The 25348-nt window shown below is 32.7% G+C and overlaps 1 protein-coding gene across 1 annotated transcript; it reads right to left on the bottom strand.

Annotated features, from left to right (window-relative positions):
- Positions 1-573: 573 nt before the first annotated feature.
- LOC132755852 (nephrin-like) lies at positions 574-24226 on the bottom strand. The gene is made up of 5 exons (XM_060746781.1): positions 24129-24226; positions 22434-22526; positions 20885-21220; positions 1948-2277; positions 574-932 (listed from the first exon to the last, which is right to left on the bottom strand). The coding sequence occupies exons 2-5, from the start codon at positions 22483-22485 to the stop codon at positions 613-615; spliced, it is 1038 nt and encodes a 345-aa protein (XP_060602764.1). The 5' UTR covers positions 22486-22526; positions 24129-24226; the 3' UTR covers positions 574-612.
- Positions 24227-25348: the final 1122 nt, after the last annotated feature.

Genomic DNA, 25348 nt, shown 5'->3' with positions numbered 1-25348 from the left:
TTATTTAGAATTTGTATGAAGTTATGATGCTTTATTAAGTTGAAATTATCTGAAGTCTTCTCAGAAAAATGTTTAAAGAATGTGAGGTGTAACAAGTGATACATACACAACGCCTTTACTGTAACAGCAGATTGATTATGTCCATCTACATGTGTACCATTCTGTCTAACCATTCGATTTGTTGCAATGCATTTAAACATCTTGTCTATCGTGTTGTTAATTGTAACAACTAGTATTTGTTTCGTTTTGCTCAAATCAGCTGGGCCTGTCCATGTGTAGTTTGAGCGTGGGTTGCTTTTACTTTCGCATTTTACTTGCACGGTTTTGCTCAAAATAACGTTAATAACATCTGAGACTTTCGTATTGCTGATGGTCATTGTTGGTTTGTTTGGAGGGTCTTAAAACATGTATGTCAAAATATTTTATATCGATTATTGGTATTTTTTATCAAGATATTACATAGTAATAATGAATTAAAGCACGTTTTGCATAAAGAAATGAATACTAACAATATAGTCACTTTAAAGCACATTATGTAATCATTTTCAGGTTTTAAAATGTTTTGTTACTGACGAACGTCTTAATATAAAACAAAAACATACACTTTGAGATTTATCTGATATAATATAAAATATATAACTTACAAAAAATATCAATCATTACTGTTGTATTTTGCGTAGTTCCAGACCACGAATGATGTGAAATACAAAGACAGGATGACTGACCACGAAAACCTGACCATGTAACAGTGCTGAAAACTGTTTTGTCTTCAATGGTAATAGATGTTGGTTTACTGTTATAGCAATTCCATGTCAAATTAGCTAGTGGATTCCCGCCTTGTGACGAACAAGATAAGTTGCCAAACTCAGATTCTATTAGTGAATACTTTTCACCGTCTGTGAATCCAATAATGACAGGTTTCTCCGGAGGATCTTGAAATGTTTCATAAAATCTTTTCAATAAAATATCAAATAATCAAAATGAATAATAGCTTTAAAAGCGTCATTAATGTCTTTTAACTTTACTTAACAAATACTACTACTCTACGTAACGTTTTAGCACACGTTTATAATATAGGCATTTTAATACATATCCCTTTTAGTGGTATCGCTGTTTCAACTTGATTGAACAAACAGTGTATAAATAAAATACAATTGCAACATCTTAAAGTTTCGGAACAAGCTTAGGTATCTTTCTGCGCTAAATCAGTTCTTACAATTTAAAAAATAAACAACCCCCCTTAACAAATAACATGTATGTCATGCTTAAAACATCGCTAGTGTTTTGCGTTTTACATACTGCGCACAGTCTGAATGTCGTTAAGCCAGGAAATGGATATTTTTCTTTAAAAATGCGTTAAATGGTTACATGTATAGAGATTGTTTATGGTAAAAAAACTTGAAAAGTGCTGATGAGATAATTTTTTAAAACTTTAGTAGATTCAATTTGTCTGTAACAGTACAAAAGAAAATTGTTTTGGTCTTGATTTCTAAATGTAAGCACATTACAAAAAACCGTAGTTTTTTTTACCGTGTGTACTTGATGGAGTTCATAATTTTCAGACTGAGGACAAATCAATACCCAGAATTTATAAATTAATTTCCAGTTATGTACGCTTTATTTTCGTCTTCACGATTATCGATTGTAGTTTCTATGAATTTATCAGAATATTAACTTAAATTTTCGCTTTTACTTATAATCATATGTGAGCGTTATCTTTTTATCGAAATTCATTATAATTAAAAGGGCAAATGGCGGAATATAGGAAATTTGTAATGTTGAAAATAAATGGAATGTTTTAACCATTACAAACAAAACATTTAAAAAAACAGCTTGTAATGAAGACTGTTTCTAAGCAATTGTTTAGGCTATCCTTTAGAAAAATATCCATATTTTAATTACTTCATTAATAAACACATTTACTAATTTGTTAAAACAAAGACTTACAAGCAACATTTAAAGCCAGACTTTTGCTATAAATTGCACTGGTTGCGTCGTCTGTCAACGCTTCACAATTCAGCATCCAGTTGTTTATCGACCTATTTGGGTAAAATTGTAAGGTGCTTTCCACAGCTACCAGTTCATCTTCACTATTGTGTATCTGTATTGACGAATTTGCAGTTATCTTATGTTTAACGCTGTTATCAGATTCATAGAGATACCAACTTACACTTGGTTGTGGTCGACTAGGTGATGTCTTACACTTGATTGTTTGTCGTGAATGCTCTTTCATAAAACTAGAACTTGGTCCAGAAAGTTCTACTTTTGCAACAGAAACTGAAATATATCAATATGAAAAATGTAATGAACTAAATTAACATCTACATAATTCTATGCAGATATTAACAAAGAAACTATTTTAGAGATCCTTCAGATATTGGAAAAAAACGAATTGATGAAATTAATAGAAACAATTTTATGCGTAAGGACAAACATCCGTTTATCTGCAGTCTACTTGATAAAGCTTATTAACGAAAGTGAAGATAAATAGCAAAATTTTTAGTCTGTGCCAAGTACTTTACATGTATCGGATTCATTTATCTAGAAACACAGCGTACACTCCTTGTCCGCTTAAACTTGCGAGCGACAAAATCGAGAAAAAATCGCCAATTTTGAACTAAAAATAGGTAAACAGACAAAACAACAAAGACCAACCATGAAAGAATTGTTAATCTTATCACTAGGAGTTACATAAAAAAGATCATTCCTGTTCTAGGCCCTACGGTAAAACCTATATTATCCGACGAAATATGATTTCTGACACCGATTCCTAAAAAAAGATGCCACAATTTTTGACACAGAGTTCAAGCTTTATGTATAATATATGAGCAAATTCTCTTGACACTTTGAAGAATAATCATGTGAGCTTAAGAAAATTAAGCAGTAACAGGTGTGCACACAGTGGTTTAGGAAACGATGACATATAAATGATCATTGGTGTTGTTTCGTTACTGGACAGGTGCTTGCTAACTCATTGCACGGTTGCTTTGGAGAATAAATTAAAACTGTGTACGGTTGCTTGAGAGTCAACTTATCTATATTTACTTGATATTTTATTTGTTTTAGCTATTGAAAAATAATTATTTTACCATCTCAATTTACATATAAACGGCGGATTACTTGTCAATGTTTTGCAAATGGGCAATTACACCAACATTGTAGAGCTAATAGACGTAATGATTTACATTTGCTTATGGAATGTCTCATTTGCATAACTTGAGTGTTTGTTTATTTTTGTTTGTTTGTTTGTCCTTTTTGATGACAAGATATTCATAACATGCTTTGTAAAACGTCGCAGGTGCATGAAATCAGAGTCCAGTAGTTTAATGGTCAGAACTGACGATAAAATTTGTTTTGAACTGTTGCAGTTTTAGCAATGCGCCTTTTCAAGGTTTGATTTAATAACAAATTTGTGTGAGAATACAGACCTCATTTGTTGTCATTATTTATATTACTAATTCTAATCTGTTGGAACTAGATTGTGTATCAGTCTGTGAGATTGTAGTACGGTAACATGTCAGCGGTTACCATCATAAATTTAGGACACAATGCCTGCAATTATTAAGGTTAAGTTCATGTAACTCAATCATCGGTTGCCATCATACACATGTAAGGAATCAGTCTGTTGGATTCTGTTATGGTAATTTTAACAACACTTGTCGTCAAAAATATAAAATGCTTATCTTTGTCAGCCATAAAATTTGGAGAGATAATGTATTTCTTATTAAAACAGGTGCAAGATTTTCTAAGGGGATTCTAGAGTCAGTATTGAGCATTCAAGATACAGGGTTAAGGAATTTGAGCATTAAACTACAAATATTTTGAGTTATTTTAGGAAAGTTCAGTAAACCATGTGCTAGAATGGGAAACACGGTACATGTATACATTTAAGATAATGTCAGAACTTAACAATACATGTGTTGTATGTATCAATAAAAATGTTTGAACACTAAGAACAATTTTTTGTGTTTTTATTATATGAGTGAGTTTAATAGTAACTATGACTGAGAATAGTCATAGTAACAATAATAACTTCTGCTGAGTTGTAAATGTAAAAGAACGAATCTGTGCATTCCTTTTAAGTACATGTTATCACAATTTCAGACAAGAGCGATCAGTAATCACATGTGTCGCCTCATGATGGCCAATTTCATGTTGGGACAAACTTTGTGACAGACGGACAGACAGGCGGACAGTGCACAACTAGACTTGGTACTGATCATTCCTGTAAAGTTTGGATAAAATTGCACCAGTAGTTTATGAGGAGTAGTCCGGACAAGCTTTTGTGTATCTGGCAACACACAGAAAAAACACCTTTTTATCAAAGGGCCATAACTCGGCCAAAAATCATTCAACCGGAAAACCCGTGTAATATGCGCAAGGACTTGGGCTACAGATCAATCCTGTAAAGTTTCATTGAAATTGAGTAAGTGGTATAAGAGAAGTAGTCCGGACAAACTTTAAAATTAAAAATTATTAAAGGGCCATAACTCTGACAAAAATTACTGAACCGGAAAATGCTGACAATATGCACAACTAGACTTAGTACTGATCATTCCTGTAAAGTTTGGATGAAATTGCACCAGTAGTTTATGAGGAGTAGTCCGGACAAGTTTTGTGACGGACAGACGGACAGACGAACAGACAGACAGACAGACGGACAGACGGACAGACAGACGGCGGAGAAGTGATCCCTATATGTCGCCACTACTCCGTAGAGGCGACACAAAAATGATTGATTGACTGAGTTATGTCTCATTAATGTACTCAATTAACGTAACAGTGGATGACATATATACGATGAAATAATGCCCCTCTAAATCACATCAATGACTTGGTTACATAAAAATCAAATAGCACACATACATCATTTATCTACATGGCATCATTAAAATATGAGGTACTTTCTTTAACACTGAAATTCAATATTACGACAGAAGGCCCAAATAAACGAAAACAACGAGTTATAAATAAGAATGTACATGTAGCAAAACCGATTAAAAGTATATAAAATAAAGCATTTTATTTTAGACTAACATAGTAAGAATAATTCAATATTAAATAAGTACTTGGAAAAGTTAACGTCAACTCAAGAAAAATCAAGTCCCTGCTTGACATAGTCCTGCTAGTAGACCCTACCATCCATTCTTATTGAATTAACTTACATGTATACAATCGCTAAATGTTGCCAAAACTGTTTTACACTGATTCAAAGGATCTTTTCCGAATACTAATGAGAAAAATTTGTTGCTATAATTTGAACATGTACATTTTACAGGTTCCTTAAAACACACGCTGACTAAAAGTATGAATGTTACAAAGGATCTTCAAGTGTTGTTGAAAAATATCTTTAGTGGGGCACACTATTTACTTCAAAATAATAAAAATAATGATAATAATGATAATACTTATAAAGATAATAATAATAATAATAATAATACGAGTTGCATACTTTACAATGTTTTTTTGTCTTAGTCATTCCCTATAAAAAGAGGAGTACGACAAGGATGTCCATTGTCTCCTTATATATTTATAATAGCAATTGAACGATTGTCAATAGCTATAAGACAAAATAGGAAAATTGAAGGTTTAAAAAATTTTGATGTAGAAGTTAAAATAGCATGTTTGCAGACGATGCAACTATAATTTTAAATTGAAAATCAAGCAGCTTTGAAGAAACTTTGAACATATTTGAACAATTTTCCTTTATTTCTGGTCTTAAACTTAATTTAAAAAATGTACAGTTCTCAGAATAGGTTCACTTAGAAACCAACATGATTTAATCTATTGTAGAAAAAAAATACGCATTTATAATTTGGACCTCAAATGTGCAAAAACATTAGGCATAACTTTCCATTCAAAATGTGACTTAATAACCAAAATAAATTACGAGAATAAATTAAACAAATTTAAAGCAGACCTTAATAGATGGTGGGCAAGACGTTTAACTGGCAATATATCAATTTTAAAATCCTTAATTATTTCAAAACTAACTTTAATAATATCTGTTCTTCCGCGTCCGCCAGAAGAAATTATGAAAACAATTACACAAAACTGTTTTGAATTTATATGGCACGCAAAAAGAGACAAAGTTAAAAGGGATGAACTTATACAAGACTTTAAATATGGAGGCTTAAATATGATAGACTTGCCGATTTTTATGAACTCGATTAAATCAAGCTTGATCAAAAGAATATTTGATGAGAATAACCATGGATTGTGGAACGAGATAATTAAGAAAAATTTACAAAAATAGTAGAAACGACATATCTAAAAGTAATTTAAATTCAAATGATATACAGAAATTAAAAATCGAAAATACTTTCTTAAAAGAAATACTACTGTCATGGAGTAAAATAAATTTTAATAAAAATCCACAAAATCTATTTAAGACCAAATAATATGGCAGAATCCACACATAAAAATGATGGATCTTTAATTCTTTTTCCAAAATGGAAATGTAGAAATATTAAAAAAAGGATATTTTTAACACTAAAACAAAACAATTGAAAGCCTTTGACCGGATGAAACTTACTATACAGAAATATGTATAAATTAATTTCATCAATACCCAAAGAATGGAAACGTAAACTTCAACAAATTAATCAAACTTCAACGCCTAAAGAAATAAGCACTTTTGATATAATAGAAAAAAAAACACGTCCAATATCAGAAACAAGTTAACATAGATTCAAAAGCATATAAGACTCTGTAAAAATTAAAAAAAAATCGTAAATAAAATGGGAAGAACGATTTCCTCAAAAAGAATTTCAATGGCAAAATATTTACGAAAACGTTTTGGTTTTTTGCAAAGTTAATATTTTACCAAACTTTCAATATAATTTTTTACACAGGAATATTGCAACAAACAAATTTCTCCTTCAATGTAAATTAACCGAATCTAGTCTTTGTGATTTTTGCTGTATGGATGTTGAAAGTATAGAACACCTATTTTGGGACTGCCAAACGGTACAAATATTCTGGAATAATTTATTCAAATGGCTCAATGAAATAGCAATAAATCTTTCGTATGACAATTTTACATCTTTCTTTCATGCTAAAGATAAGAAAACATCGTATATTTTTCTCTTTTCAAAATATTACATTTATACCAGTAAATTAAAAAAAAATCCAGATATAAGTATCTTCAAAAGAATTTTTTTAAAACAGATTAAAAATTGAAAGATTTGTTGCGTTACAAAATGATACATTAGAAGAATTTGAAAATTGCTGGATAAATCTAATTGAATTGTTTGATTTTTAAATAGTAAATGCAGAAAAAAATGCTACTAAAGCAGTTTATTTACTCTTGTCTTTTCAACCTTTTGCCCCTTTTTAGTTGTTTAATTGTGTAAATGAATGAACCTCTTAAAGTTAACATGGTTTCTATTCTTGTATTGTATTATTGTATTATTTTTTCTTAAATAAACGGGCCTTAAACGTGGTTCCAAAAAAAAGAAAGTAATAATAATAATAATAATAATAAAAATAACCGTACAGTTATTCTTTTAAGAGTCAAAGGTGTTTGCTGGAATATTTGATGCAAAGCTTCAAAATTGTTGATTGAAGACGACAAAAAAAGAAATTTTCAAAAAATCGAAATGAGAAATTGCATTGTTTGAAAAAATATAGCCTTTGCCAGAAAGAAAAAAACATACCTTGAAAATATGTTTCATGTAAGAGTGACTCGCCCATAAAAATAAAAAAGTCTTCACTGCTCGATCTTAGCTGAACTATTTTTTTTACTTATATTTCAGTCTAACTCCGCGTTTTGTCGTGTTTAATTCATTCGCAAACGGAATTTATAGCGGGCACTGTAGTGTACACTGTAAGGTAAATGTAATATTGAAAGCCTTAATTATCTTATTTTTTCTAATTATTTGCAAAAATGCTTACAAATATGCAAACTGCGGAATTTGATCAGTGCTACAATGAATGCTGCTCTAATACAAAAGAGATCTACAATCTGTTTTTAACAAAGACTGGTCCTCCGCCATATTGACCATTTATTTTATTAGTAGTTATTAAACGCATGCAAATAACTACATATGTATTACAAAGTATCCGAAAAGATATTTGGATATGAGAAATTGCACTTTATTGTATAAATGAAAAAATCCCTTACTGCCCTTATTTCGGGAAACTTCTACATTTTTTTAATAAGCAGTTTTTAACGCGTGCAAAAAACTATTACAAAGCAGCCGAAAAGATATTTGGATATGGGAAATTGCACTTTTTGTACAAAGGATCACATTCCCAAACTGCCCTTATTTCGGGAATCTTCTACTGTTAACAATATAGTAAAGCCATGTTTTTTGGAGTCAATCTCACGTATGGAATTTTCTAGATAGCACAGAAACGTCATATTTTCTTTCTGTATTCAAACAGCGGCTTACATGCAGTTACGTACGAGTCTGTACGGATTTTCCCGCACATGCGCAACCTGCTTAGGGGCAAATGAACACTTCACACAGTAGAAATGTAGTAAATGTTCATAAAAAATACGCTTATGGTGACGGTGCAAATTATTAAAATCAATATCTTAAATCATAAATCTTAACAATACAGAAAAAGAAGCGTTGTGGCTAACGAAAAAGAATGCAGCAGATAAGGAATATTATGTTTAAGAATTCTCCCTACGCCTGACTTGAAAATTATTTGTAAAATTGTTGTAAAATTGTTGGAATTCATTTCTAAGAAATAAAAGGTGTATTAATTCTTCTCGAAATATCAAGTATTAAAAATAGCAGAGATGTATGCATTACATGTAACCTAGCTCCGTGAATAAGTATACAATTCACCATATATATGTATCAAAAATATACGTTGACTACGTCATGGAAAAGGAATGATCTTGTAAACAACCGATCACGGTTCATCTATAAAACACTTGCCACCTTGACAATCCATATTATCAAAGGAAGTGTACAGTATCAGTTATGTAATTTTATTTAATTCGCGATCCGTGTTCTTAATTTAATTACTGGAAGAAAGAGTCGTTTGGAATTAAAAATATGTGTATGTATTTGAATCAATCCAATGTTGGTTCAACAAAAAGTATCGCATATTTCCTTACAAAATCATATCAAGTTTCGGGTACTAAAACTTACCGCTGAAGTCACGGCAAATGGCTGTTTTGTTGGTGACATAACTTAAAATCATATTGGCCTTATAGTATAAGAATGACCTATAGAACTCGCATTCATGATTTTAAATTATGTTCAATGCTCAAAACATGACGCAATCCTACGTTCGTACACCTTATCTGGGTATTTTATAAGATGAAAGGTGGCCTATATCCAGTTATGCGTTTAAAACACACTAAAAAGCAAAACATGCAATAATTCTATACTTGTATGCGAAGGGTCATAAATTATGTCAGGATCGTTAGTATTGGGGTACTTCACTTGCAGAATAGTTCAAATTAATTACTTATATTCATCTTTTTCATCGGTAATTTGCTAAAAACCCGTTGGATTATCCTTTTGATTTAAAAAAAAAAATCAAATTGTTTGATGCTGATGTTTTTTTCAGGTATCGCTTTATGCACAGTGCTGAAATGCTACTTCCGATCTATGGAAATATCACAATGTAAAAAGATTGCTCTTTTCTTTTTGGTACTTTTTAATCTTTTTGGTGTTTGGTTTATATTTGGGTAGAATAATGCACGGGGCACGAGATTTTCATGAGTTTTTTCGCGGTTTTAAATCATTCTAGGTTTACTACACAGTACGCAAGGTTCACCAAATGTCTTTAATTTTATAAATTGTATATTCATGAGGAGATGGTTGATACCTGTTATATATATTAATAGAATGTTTAATGAATGACATTTCAAGTTAGTTGACGAAGACTGGATTTTACAATGCGACTGATCAATAATTGTATCGGGAGAAATTGTCAAATTGATTTATTTTTCTTAAAGTTTTATTAAATTATTAAGTAACTCTTTAATATAAGATAATGTTCGGAAAGCATGGGTCGGAGAGAGCCTGTTCGCTGGCCAGAGTTTTTTCGATTCTCCCTACCTCCCCCCTCTTAAACAATAAATAATAATAATAATAATAAGAGTTGGGGGTTTGGGGTAGCCGCCTCGCAGCATATGGTTAACCTGTGTTTTCGAATATTTATTTTTAAAATGATGTTTTTCGTTTTGTAAGTCCCATTTCATAGTATTGATCCATTGATTTCAAATTCATCAGATGAAGTATATTTATAGTTTAATCATAATGAACATTGTTCATGTTGTTGCTATTACAGAAGTATTTATATATATTTGAATGCTATGTACTAATTAAGGCGTTCTTTTGATTTGATATTATAGTGTGTGATGTATTGCTGTAAAAATATGCATATATATTAAGTAAACCCCAAATCTATAGAACCTTATCTGAGTTTTCTTATTTCTTGGTTTGTATTATATGGTTTAGGAGAGAATAATTTATTTTCGGACGAACGAAGTGAGGGAGGAAATAATTATATTTATGGAAACAAGTATCCTTATACATGTATTTTATTTTGCTGGAATTGAGGGATTCCTGGATGGTATGTGACTAATGTGAAATTTTAGCACACAAGTAAATGTTGACTAGAATCAGAGCCAATTATTTTGTTGTGAACAGAACATGTCCAAAAATACTCCCGTCAAGGTCAAATTATTGAAATTTTCCTAAATTGTCATTACTTTATTTATTTGTAGATTTGAATTGTATTTGGACAAAACAACACAATGGTTAATCGGACCTGTTGAATAACGTGAATATGACTTTAAAATAATATTGTCAATGTCGTTTTATCAAAATTAATTTAAATTGTAATCTTTGTTATGGATTAATAAAAATCGTACTTGAACACATAAATTTGTTTAAAAGAAACAACATTTTGGAAAATCTGGAAAAAAAAATCTTGATCTTGAAATGACCTATACTTTCAGGAACGGATAATTGTATTTTGTTTGAATTGTCATGAGTTTGTAATAATTTTACGGTTTTATTTCTTCATGACAAATGCACACATTTTATCAACTACACTCCATGTTATTCGACAGTAACTTGTCAATAATTTTCACAATATAGTTCTTAAAAAGTTTATGACGGGGCATTCTGTTCAAAATCAATAAATAGCATTGACTTTAACAGAAAAAAGGCCCTTTGTGAACTGAGCATTTACTGGTTCCATTTGTGAATGCAAAATCTATCTCGAAAAGTGCTGGAAATTTTCATTTCAAACTTAGTACATATCTTTGAGGTTGTAATGCATGGATCTTATAACTCGTTGTGAAACCTTGGTTTAAGTTTTGTTTGCAATAAAATATTTCAAACCTTATGAAAACCTCTACTTGAAACTTAATATTTGCATTTCTTCCTGACCATTACTTGAGGTAACTATCCAAGGCCCATAATATAACATGACACAGATTTCGACGGAATCAATGCCCTTTTTTAGTTATCCTGTGCGAAATTAAAATTCGTTGGTCCATATCAAAGACTCAAAACTATGCCATGCTTTTTACATAAAATCTTTCTTTTTGTTAAGGCTCTTGATTTACTATTGTTATTTGCACTTGAATGCAAAACAATCAATATTACCCCCCTCTCAATTTCACAAATGGTGATCATACTGTACGTGTGGTTCATCTGCATGCACTATTACATGTGTCCAATAAATTCATATATAATCACAACAAAACATATTTCAAAGTAATCTAGCTTGTTTATAACCAAATACCGGTATGTTATGAGGATCTTACATCGGCTGCAGGTACAGACCGGAATATCTAGCTCGAGTGTTAACTGTTTACGACGAGAGCCAGATATTCCCGTCTGTAACGACAGTTTGTGTTTTATTCTTCTTTTTCGTTCATATAACATATACATCATATTACGGAAAGAATTTACCAGACTGATATTTCAATTTTCATATATATATAAAGCGCGCGGGAATGACGCCATTTAAAGTACATGACTTTCTTACATGGTGGTGTAAACGGTAGACAATCGTTTCTTATATGCAAGAAATACATTGTGTAATAAATGCATCCCTGAAATCTAGACTTTTACAGGTATATCACCGACAATGACTTCATGATATCATCATACATCCTATCATAATATCATGTTAATTGACTGAACATCATGATCATCCGTGATATTATTTTTATAAAATGGGTTAATTTTTTGGCCGGTTTGCACAGGTGCAAACCCGGTTTATAAAATGGTAAATGTCGGGCGACGGGAGGGTGGGTGGCGGTACACGTATATATATTTAGTATACAGCATGAACACTTAACTCCATACAGTGGGATTAAATTTCAGGTCAGTCCCTCATCCTTTTCCTGTTTACCGAGTTAAATTAAATTTGAGTTTAATTTTCGACATAAATGGTCAATGGAGGGAAATTCTGTATGGTTTCTCAGCAACTACTTACTACAGCCTCTAGATATTAACATGTAGCCCCATACCGTGGGATTCGATTTAAGGTATGTCGCTCACTCACTTCCTGTTTAGTTAAAATTTCGACATTAATGGTCAATGGCAATACATTTTAATAACATTTAAGCAGCAATGACTTATCAAAACCTCTTCATATTTGGTATACAGCATTAGCACATGGTCTACAGCATTTACACGTGGTTCCATACCGTAGATTCAATTTCAGGTCTAACGCTCATTCACTTCCTGTTTATCGACTTAGATAACAAAGGTGAGTGGCGGGGTCACCAAGTGGTTAACGCGTCGGTCTAGTAATCCCAAAAATTGCTAAACGCGTGGGTTCAAACTCTGTCAGGGATAAGCCGTTGTTTCCTTGAGCAAGAAAATTTACATTCATTGCTTAGTTCTGTTTGGTTCAAGGAACGGATTCGAGAGTGTTTCAATCATCTTACAGCTTTCAATACAATCGAACTTAATGAAACTTATAAACTAAACTAAAATAACACATAGTCCCATACCGTAGGATTCGATTTCAGGTCTGTCGCTCAGTCACTTCCTGTTTATTGACTTAGTAAAATGTTCGACATTTATGGTCAATGGTAGAAAGTTTTCGTAACATCACTCATGATATTGGGAATACAGCATTAACACTTACTATGACGGTCTGTCGCTCATCCACTTCCTGTAAACAAACTTAGTTAAATTTTCCACATTAACGGTCAATGGTAGGAAGTTTTCGAAACAGTTTTCTCAGCAACTACTTACCACAGTGTCTTGATATTTGGTATACAGCACTAATACTTAGTCCGATACGGTGGGTTTTAATTTATTGTATCATAGTTTACGGACCTTTCTGTTGAAAATGTGTCAGGGTTAAATCGTATACATATACATGCACAGTGCGTTAACTGGAGTGCGGGTATTAGTTAACCGCACTCCAGAGCATGCCCATTGATTGGCTCATTTTTGCTGGGGTTTACATATTGTGACGGAAGAGAAAGGGAAAGCGACATAAATATCATATTCAGATGTTTGTTCATTGGTTCATTTTTGCCGGGGTTTCATATTGTGACAACAGGGAACGTGTTTTTATGTTTGACTATGATACAAAAGAGAAAGAACACCAAAACACTCGGCAATCTGATTAATACTCGGGGGCTACGCCCCCTCGTACAAATCAGATAGCCTCGTGTTTCGGTGCTCTTTCTATTACATGTATGTAGCTCATCCACTTCCTGTTTACCGACTTAGTTACATTTTCGACATGAATGATCAATAGAGGGAAATTTCGTAACAGTTTTCACAGCAACTACTTATCACAGCCTCTTGATATAAACACGTGGGCCAAAACTGTAGGATTCAATTTCAGGTATGTCGCCCATTCAATTCCTGTTTACCGACTTATTTAAATTTTCGATATAAATAGTCAATGGTTGAAAAATTCCGTTACCTAACAGACCCATGATATTTTATATACAAATGCAACCCGGCCATTTCTGTCTTTGACTCATGTTTATATTAATTTAAGATATTTTATGCTCAAATTTGATATTAGAAAATATTGATGATTGCTACACAGTTTCTTTGTATATGTAACATGAGCACGCTTAGACTTTACACAAAGTAGATATGTATTGTTTAAATTTCTACACGCAATAGGTGGTCATAATATGAACATTTATTGCCATTAAAAAAACTGGCAGTTTTTTTAAGAAAGGACCAACTTTACTTGTCCCGTAAAAAGGAACGCAGGTTCTCATACATAGTCTGCAATTCTTTTGTAATTTTGTTTTGATTTATGCTTCCGAGGGATCACTTTGTTTCGAGATTTTTATACTTCACAACAGCAAGTGTCAAGTGCTATATGGCAGCTGTAAAAGTTGCCCCGTACTTCACTTCAGTGTTGTTATATTTTTCTGGTCCTTTGGGATCATTGATGCCAGCACTATTAACTGTTGAGAATTGAGTACCGCTCACGCCGGTGCTAGGGGGTGTGAGGGATGTTTCACGTATTCATTATCCCTCATGTACAGACTCAAACAAACAATTGTCTTGTTATATTGTTGTGATTAATGCTTCCGAGGGATCACTTTGTTTCCTGATTTTTGAACATCCTCCCATCCTAATTTATATTACTGACACTGCCCGTTTATTCCTATGACAAAGGCGTCACTAGAAATATATATATATATGTGTGTGTGTGTGTGTGTGTGTGTGTGCGTGTGTGCGTGCGTGTGTGCGTGCGTGTGTGTTGGTGTGTGTGTGTGTTTATGAATTTCTAGTGACGCCATTGTTATATTTATCTAGTCTTTAGGGATCATTGACTCCAATATGTTAATTGATTTCTTAATTTGTCTGTGCTAGTGGACTGGACAGTTGTGCACAATGACCTCTCAAGAACATACTCTGCTAAACAAATTCTGCAATTCTAATCCTTTTGATTTACATATATGGACTGACTAACTTATTATCTATTGAAATGCCTGAAACTTTTCATTCTCAACGCATGCTCCAGTTTAACTGTGAAAAGGATAAGCCATGCTCCAATTTTTCTTTTCTTTTAAATTCTGAATTAGCTTCTCTAATTCCTCGAAATAATACCGTGACACAGATTACTTGTATATTTGCTTACGCACTTGCATTCTAGAATAAATTCCCGTGGCTTACCACCAACAACAATTTTGGTTTATTGTAAGTCTTAAATTATGCAAAAGAGTAAAGTGAGCTGACATTCATATCACGTAGTCAAAACATAAAAGGTAAAATACTCGTATATGTAAATAGTGTGTGTATGTATGCACGTGGTAATTTAAACAATCATATCCATTTCAAATTATACAACATAAGAATATAGGTATTGGACAATGCTATAAAGAAAATAACATTGTCCAATAACCAGTTTTTCCTTTGCGTAATATAACTATCACTATCACGTACATACATACACACACTTTTTACATAAACGAGTAATTTACCTTCTATGATATGAATGTCCACCCACTTTACTTAAAATGGTGCGTTTTGGACAAGTAATCCAGATGCTGCTTTTTCAGTTTTGTTAATTTTGAGAAGAATTTAAACGTGAAAAACAAACACAAAGAGCAATTTTGCATAAATACTTTAAAAAGATGTCTCTGGTTTAAAAACAGTGTGTTTCTTATCACTGAGAAACATACAGCTGTGTTATTCCCCAATACTTTAACGAAAATCAGGTATGAAAATAGAAAGGGAAATGGCCCAAAACTATGCATTCTAATACAGTGCCCTTAGCCTAATATTTATGCTTTATCAATCTAAAATAGATAAATACAGAATCAATAAAGAAAGCCCAACACGGCAAAACCGTTTCTAGTAAATATCTTTTATGCTGTTTAGTTATGCCCAATACAAAAATAAAAAGTATAATTATCAGAAATGTCATGTGTCATAATGTCTGATGATAGCAACATTGTTCCCAACTCGTGCATCGTGCAGAAGATAAATATAAGCTGGTGAATTTAATATAACAAATCGAGCATTTTGAAGAAAAACCGTCATGACACTCAACTTGCAGTTTAAGTGGCATACCGTGGCAATAATATCCATTCGTAAAACGCCAAGTATATCACCTATGTCAAAAAGAACATCTACACTTCACCAGAAAACTATAATTACAATGAATATTCATTTGACAAGGCATGTCACTTTATTATTTGAATAAATTATTTGATATATTATTATAACATCAAACGTTGTTTGACATGTATTTGACATGTATTTTGATTTTTTCAAAATCAAGTTTTCTTTTACATACAACCAAGTATACAAATGTTTATAAGGTGACCCGAACCGTAAAGTTTAAAATATATGCAGAGGCACTTTGTATGTGTTTAACTGGTTGTAAATGTTTAACGGTGTCTTTGTTTACTTAAAGAGTCATTCTTATGACGCAAAATGGTTTGTTAAGCTCAAAATCTAAAACAAATTAATAAAAGTGGGGTTCATTCATTTGCTTCTTTTAATAACTGTTTGGTAACATATTTTTTATTTTCTTATAAAAGATAATATGAAAACCTATACGACTAGATACCGGTCATTAACGTTAACTTATCAAATATTCAAAGAAACTCCACATATTTGTTGATATGTGAACTAAACTCTTAAATATTTCATAGTTCATTACCGGTTTTAGCTATAAACTTTCATGTTTTTCTCGCTTAACGCATCAGATACACAATAAAGGTCCTACCCCTGGTGTCTTATTGTTTTAGTTTTAAAATAACACTTATGAACTTCATAAAATGCTAACAAATTACTTTAAAATATTAGAATAAAGATTAATATGGCAAGGTTACGTTCATTGCACACAGCCCCTAAATAACCCTGCAACACAGGACCCTCGAATAGGGTTCCCAATATGTAGTCAAACACAAATTAAAATTAGACAAGGTCGAAAAATAAAGGGGATAATGAGGGATGTACCGATAAACAATTTGATAAAAGCAACAGTGTCGTGATTGCCCTTGATCGCTCATCTGAAATAAATTGCTAGAAAGGGTCACAATCCTTAAATGCAAAAGTAAATAATTAGTTCATATTTGATGTCATTTTATATCCAAATTGTTAGAAAATGCTACACGTTACGTTCTTCACAAAACACATTAATATTTTTTTTTATTAAACAAGTCTTTATAAACTAATTGATCCAAAAACCTACCCAATTTTTGTCTATACGAAGGTGCATCAATAAATTTGTAAACTAATTCAAAAGCGTCAAAACTACTGGTTCGTTTAAAATGAAACTTTAATGCCGCGAAAACTGATTATTTTAAATTGAATCGTACTATGGACACAACTTTGACGACATCACTTATGACATCACAAAGCATAAATGAAGTCACGTCACGGGCGTGACACAGCGTCAACGAACATCGCATCGTTATAAAGTTTTTCACAAAACTCGGAAAAAATTTCCGATATTCGTGAAGATTTGCAAAAGGTTTACGGAGAGACTGATCTGTCAAAAGGTTTAAAAACGGTAGAGAGGCAACTGAAGACGACAGTCGTGTAGGTATACCAGTGATTGTAACAGTTAAAGAAAGAGTGGCTACCATTCAGGAGTACAAACTCTGAGATAGAGGAGTAAGTGTAGAGCACGTAGGAGATAAGTTTCCTATTTCATATGGTACAGCTAAGGGCATAATGACTGATAGATTAGGCATGCGCCGCGTTTCAGAAAGATGGGTACCTCGTTTGTTGACGTCGGAGCAGATATCGTAAGGGTGAAATGTATCAGCAGTACTACAGGAGGTATCATTATGAAGTCAATAACATTTTAAATCGAGTGATAACACTTGATGAAACGTGTATTCACTTTTTGAACCGGAAAGCAAACGTCAGAGTTCTTTTTGGAAGCATCCTTCCTCGCCTTCCCCTACAAAAGCGATAATAATCAAGTCAGCCGGGAAGGTTATGGCCATTATATTCTGTGATACTTACGGAGTAGTGCTAAACCACTTTGTTCCTCCGAAAAAGACAGTCACTGGGAACTAATATGCAACATTTCTAAGAACGAATTCATGGCGGCAATAAGGAGAAAGCGCCAACATCTACTTAGGTCAGGATTCAAATAACATCACGACAACGCGCCGAGCCAATAAAGCCACGTTGTCAAGCATACACTAGAAAAACTACCCTACAGTCCGGACCTAGAAATTCGTCAGTCCTCGTGGACGAAATTTGAGTCAAGAGAAGAACTGAGGTGTGCCGTGGACAGACAGCTGCGGGAGATGTCATGTGACGGGCTACAACACGTGTTCGAGTCATGGGTCGATTGATGGGACAAGTGCAAATCGTGCATGGGACGTTACTTTGAGAAGGAGTATACATGCAAGATCAGAGGTACAGTGCAAATAAAACGATATGACCTCCTAGGGCGATACAAATTTTGAACCTAGGGCTATAATCTAAACACTTTTTAACGTTTTATTGAATGATACTACATATGAAACATCTTAGCTCTAGGCCTTGAACTTTTTGAGAATAATTGTTTAAGAGATTTCATCTGTATAATCTAGGTTCAATCATTCCTTCTCTCCCAGATGTTCAATGAAGCAGAACCATATGAATAATTTTAGTAGACGTTCATGCTAGGAACATCCCAGTTTAAGTTTCATCAAATCTGACCCAGTGGTTGCTGGGGAAACATCGTTTAAAACAAACAGGTTGACGACGGACTCACAGACTCACTGACGGGCGAACAAAATGTGATCACAAAAACTCACCTCGATTATGTTGTGCTCAGAGTAGCTGAAAAGTCATAGAAAACGTAACGAGAACATCTAAGAATATAATATAAAGATATTAGAATTAAAGGGATAAAAATTGGGGTGTAATGGATAAGTTACAGGAAACGAAAAGGGGGTTAAAAACGGAAAATGATGGATAAAGGAAAGGAATACTTATAGGGAAAAGAAATGCTGGTAGGGACCTTAACTTCCTTTACGAATTATGTGCACTTTAATAACCATGGCAACGCAACATCAGCGCACGTCGATATTTCCCTACTATGTATATGTTAGTGTTCATCCGAGCTTTTCTACAGAAATTAGAAACTTCGACGGGAGATATAGCGACAGGAGAATGTTTCTAATTTCTGTAGAACAGCTAAGGATGAATACTATCATACTTAGTGTCAAGCTTTATTTGGCCTCATTATTATTTACTTTACTACGTCACTATGCGGTTTTATGAAGTACTTTGAAAAATAGAAGTCGACTATGAACGAAATTCGATATAGTATCGGTTTTTGTTCTTCTACACAGAAGTTTGTAGAAATACAGCGTTTTCATTGGATGACAAAATAAAGCTGGACACTAAGTTTAAAAATAAACACATGTTGAAATAAATTGAACAGCTATTTCACCAAGTAAAATAGGGGTAAACATCTATTTATATTTAATTGACGTAAACCTAAAATTCGACGTCATTTGTACGTTGAATGACTAAACAAACAATTTTTGAGCGGCAGTAGTCAGTAGCGTAAAATGAAAAATAAAAGGCCTATTTAAAAACAAGAAATTCGCATTTTCGGAAAGTTTAATCATCAAACTGCGGGAACTCATTCTTTTTCATATGAAGTTTTTAATTTAACAAAGGGCAATGAGTCAGCGAGCAAGTCATTCGGTGTCAGCTGGCGCAAGCGATTCAAAAATGGCAAATACATGATCACAGACAGATAGGGCGAGGGGGAAAGCGGCGAATTGTTTGTAACAATTGCACAATTTATACAGGAGGATGTACAGCATGAAAGGTTTGCAAGCTGTCCGGCATGTTTAATTTCAGCATCGGGTCTACAAATTAAATTCTGACCAAACAATTAAATTTAAAGAATATTTTATTTTATACATCAGGATAAATGCGTTTTTACAATAAATAAATGTAGGTTTGTATTACATGTATTTTACCTGATTTGTTTGATAATAAATTATATTTAAACCGGTGATTTACCGGAGATAATTGTCAGTTGATAAAACTGTTTCTTTTCTGTTGAGATTCATACTGTTTATGGATCAAACAATTGTCGTTTTAAATTAATATTATAATTCACCAATTGATAAATGAATCAACTTGTTAACTCTGTCCGTAAAGTGTCGAGATTATTAAAAAATCGCAATAAAGAGCGCAAACTGATCGACTCTCGAGGCCCTTATACGACAAATGGACCGAAAAGGTGACCGTTTTCTTTCCCGCTTCTCATAACACACAGAAAATGGTTATGTTATATGATCCGGAAACATTGAACACTCGAAAATGTACTTTCAGAAGCAATGACGCTGGTGACATTTTTAATTCAAATTTTGACGTCATGAACGTCATTTTGTTTTACCAATATCGTGCGCCGGATCGCGTACCCTTTGATATTTTTTATTTTCACAGAATTGTTATATGTAAACACATTGTGCTGATTTTTCACTGTATGTTAAGGACATGTTTCATTATTTTTCTCTTGTAACATTGTGTACGCAAATTAAAAAATGTAAATAAACAATAGAGTTGCAGTCCACGAACCTTTTGAACAGTATGTCATTGATATTGTGTTTCTCACAAGAAGATCGAGCCGGTGATCTTTTGAGCTTAGCAGACGGTGTCATACAACAATACAAGAGATATCAATTTAAAGGAACTCAATGCGATATTTCCTTTAAATTGCCAACAATATAAGTACTTTCGGTACCTCACTCTAAGCCTAAATACGGTTTATATATTTATGACGAAAAAGTGTAGTTAAATGAATTACAACCAATTTAATTTTATCAAATGTCATGGTTACAGTAAAGGAAAAGCTAAACACGGAAATTTCACAACTAACCTTTCGACTGATGCCATTGATACAAGTATCACATTTAAATATTTGTTGTTATATACATGTAGTTAAATTTATTATTGTAAACGCGTTCAAGTAGATATCTTACCTTTTAATAATATGTTAACCGTATTACTTGTTCTGTCACGGTCCAAACATTCCCATGGAACATTCAGATGTTCTTGTTGTACACGTAATATAGTTACGGTGAAAGATGTATCAGTTGGACAACCAACTCTGTAAATGTTGCCATCAGCGAAGATTCCATTACCACTACAAATGTTACCTTGCTGTCTTACTATATATGGTGTATGCTGATTATTTATATTCCACTTCGTCCCTCCGACATTGATGTAACCAATATACGTACAGGTTAACGTTAATGGCTCGTTTATATCGGCGTAAGCTTTGGTCGGAGTTAGAACTATGCTTTGACATGATAAACCTTTAAATAAAAAAATGATATTTAATTAGTTAAGTTTCCGACTGCTTATATTTAATTCTTTTTATTCTTTATATTCGTAGAATAACTTCATGCCTACTGCATTTTTATAAGAAACAAAAAAATCCTGATACTTTGACTGTTTTATTTTAAAAGAATAATGCTTTTTTTATACATTTGTAAACAAAAAAGCGTTCTTTTTACTGAAACGTATCAAACAAAAATGACAGAAAATGAATATATATTTCGAAATGATTTTGAAATAAAACAGCCATCTTTGAATAACGGTAGTTGTTATGACAGACATAAAGATTTATACACTTTTCTTTCATGGCAGACTGGCGTTTCCGGAAATTTCATCTGGCATGGGGGTGCCAGATGAGTCGCGTGCCAAACAACAACGTCATTTTAGCGCACTTTATGAATGAACCGCGTTTAAATGACGTCGGTTTAGAAGGCAAATATGTGCTTCAGATGACGTCATTTCGCCGTTGTTATTTTAGTTGTAAGTTCACACGCTATTGTAAGAAAATAGTAATGGATGAAATGACTTTAATTTCCAAAAACATATATCATATTGAGGTAAACCGTTTTAAATATGAAATAATATGGCAGAATGTGCAAGAAAAAATATCTGAAATATGTTTGCGGTTCGGATCGGAATATCCGTCCCTCGGGAACACGCCCATGGGCGGTAACTCGGCACACCTTGTTGCCACCCAATGCGCGGGTCCCCTCGGGATGGATATTGCGGTCCGAACCGAAATATATGACAGATTTTATAAGCCTAACATGCTACAAAATCCAATTTCAATAAAGCACATCTTTTTTGAGAAAATCTGTAAATTGCGAATTTTAAAAATGGAAACAAATAACTATATAACATAAAGATATGTCTATTAGATAAATCAGATGCAGGTCTATTGAAAATGGATGCTAACGAAAACATTTGTCAATTACTAATTGTATATAAGGACCGCCTCCGTGGTCAAGGGGTTAGAGTCGAGTTCTTCTAATCCAGTTACCTCTCTGGCGTGGGTTTGATCCCCGGGGGACGCTTTGGTAGTTTACCACGGAGCAAGGTAGTCTAAGTACTGGTGTAACTCTCCAGGAACGATGATTAAAAAACAACCCGCCTATATGACTGAAATACTGTTTGGAAAAGGCGTTAAATGAAACAAACAAACAAAAATTGTATATGACAAATTGTACTTACCCTGAATGAAACAGAGAGCAAGGATATTTAAATGGAATTTCAATATCTGCATTTTCGAAATTTAGCATATCATAAATGGAGATATGTTGTAACCTGAAACAAATGTATTCTGTATTGATGTAAAGTTTTACATGGATACATCTAGGCATAACACTCTTTCATTTGACATTCAGATTTTCAGCTTGCAAGAAGTGCTTCCAAATTTGTCAATCATTTATCAATCATTAATCACGGTTTATATCACCAAAGAAAAGACATTTGGCAAATAATAACTACATAAGAATGTCACTGCTTAGTTGTGTTTGCATATTTCTGTTATCGATTACCATAAGAACTATTAAACAAATTTTTAATAATTTATTCTTGAATTTTGCGCGTCAGACAGAAAATTGTCTCTTCGGATTGTGTTTGTCCGGACAATCACTTTAAAATAATGGAGGGAAGTTTAAAGAAACTATAAATAGTGATTAAAGGCAGTAAGGCAAAGTGCATTAAGCCAAAATATTATTTTCTCTTTATTTCGGTTTTTAGTTATAATTTGCTTTTACGCTCAAGAAATTGAAAAAACAAATTAACACAATCTAAAGGCACTTTATCTAATACAGGATGGCAATGTGTACAAAAGAATAGAGAAAATAATAATCCCTAAAGAAAGTCCAACACGGCAATATTGAAAATGTTGCAGGCTCGGTTTGATTGAGCCTGTTCATGGAGGGTACTGTCAAGTGCAAATTACCGTCCACGCCCCTAGCACCGGCTTAAGCAGAATTCAACATTTAACATGAACTGGTATAATTTTGAATTTTGAAACATCCGCAGATGTGTTCATATGGCGGTTATCATGGAACCTTCAATGTGACACGTAAGTACCATTCCATGAAAAGCGGCATATGGTCCCCAAGTAAAGAAATGCGTGTGCCCTAGACGAGAAAACAATGGGCGGAACTAAATAAAATGGAATTTTGAAAGGGGATCAGAGGTATCTTATTTCAATTATTTCAAATAATTTTTCTTTATGTTCCTTTATTATGTTTCTCCGCCTAGTTTCTTTGATATATCTTTGTTATATATCAAAACATTTAATGATTTCACTGTATCAAAGTGCCCGTTATAAGTAGTCCATTATAAACATATAACTGCAGAAGAACCGTCAATTTTAATGTATGGCAGACTCCTTACAAGATAATACACAAAGGAAGTGCGTAACAGTAACATAGCGGTAATAAGGTATACACTCTGATATTATGAATATACTTTTTACTAATGAGCTCATAATTGAGTATTTGCATCCAAAACATCGTTTGTAATCGTAAGTATTCACAGCATTACATTAACAGTTTTCAGTATTTTACTAGTTGGCCCAAAGGTCATTTAATTGCGATATTTTTTTTATTTTATATTATTTCCAAATAATATTGTGATTATATGAATAACGTCTTTTATCAACAACAATGTCTACAAAAATAATTCAGGCGTAAAAATATATCAATGACTGCCTATAGGCATGTTTATACAAGAACATTACGTATTACCTTAAATGAAATTTAAGTGTAACATGAAATAAATTTCAAAAGAAGAATTTATTTTATAAAAAATACCTTTTACGTAAGATTGTATCATGATTACTTTAAATACTTGTTTTCACCATAACATATATATTTTTACAATTAATTTAACTCTGATGATGAACAGTACCTGTGTCTGAATAAATCCAATTAACAGTGAGGTATACTGTTACACCACACAATACTGTGCACCGAGTTTATCAGCAAATACCACCATAATCATCTAAATAAAACACCGGAATACACTAACGTTAGGAGTGCTATGTGTTTAATTAAGAGAGCAGTTTTGTTTTAATTTTGTGTGTCTGTTAAAAGTTTCTCTATCTTTTGTAAGGTCAACATTATGTCATGTTTATTTATTAAATCGTTAGTATTTGTGGTACTAAATGTAACATCAAAGAAAGATCGAAGTCATAAACAAATTGATAACGTGATAAAAATCTATTTATGTCATGTATCTCAATTAATAAAACAGTGATTGTAACACTATTTGGTACTCGAATGCTCAGGTAACTTATTATAAAAAAATTCAAATTTGTAGACGATATCAAATTTTTCCAAATGTTAAGACATCAGGTTTTTTTTACTGGTTGGTGTGTAAGAATTAGTATTATATTAATACAATATATCATTTTGCATTTGAACTTCAAAATTTTGATTTTTTCTCCAAAATCTTTATGTTCTGTTTCATATCTTCTTAATAATAATAATAATAATAATTATAATAATAATGATAATAATGATAATGTAAAGATCATTTATACGTGGTATATATGCACTATGTGCATATTTTCTTTTGCCCCAGAGCATATGTTCTAAGATTTAAATAATGAAAGCTAAACGAAAGACATACGATATAAATAAGTTTACATTTCGCATTTTTTAAAGTATTAATTTGTTCCAGACGATAGGTAACGGGTATCAATATTTACTGCACGGATTAACTACGGTATCGTCCGTATTTACCCGTACTGGTCAGTCGCTCTCCGTATTGTAATCAATCGTAGTAATCCTTGTATAGCAATAGCGATCCTTGACAATTTTTGAATATGTACGAAACCATTTGCTACGAAAAAAACAATAGTAGCGTATCCCTACTAGTCCGTATCAAACCGTACTGATACGTACTGGTCCGTACAAAAACCAAACTAGTACGTTCTACTGATTCGAAGGCTCCAACTTGTCAAAGATTTTTACGGTTTGATACGGTGCACTACGTATTTGTACGATTACCCTACGTATAAGCTAACGTTTTAATACGGATTCATAAGGCATTGTCACGGAAAGCCATGATAGAAATATCCCTGTCGCCTATTCTCGGAATACGATCGCGGAAGAGCCACGGATTAA

Source organism: Ruditapes philippinarum, unplaced genomic scaffold (genome assembly GCF_026571515.1).
Source record: "Ruditapes philippinarum isolate M1 unplaced genomic scaffold, ASM2657151v2 ctg9852_1_1_1_1, whole genome shotgun sequence".
NCBI lineage: Eukaryota > Metazoa > Mollusca > Bivalvia > Venerida > Veneridae > Ruditapes > Ruditapes philippinarum.
The sequence above is the reverse complement of the archived record's forward strand: the minus strand, read 5'-3'. Positions and strand labels throughout refer to the sequence as shown.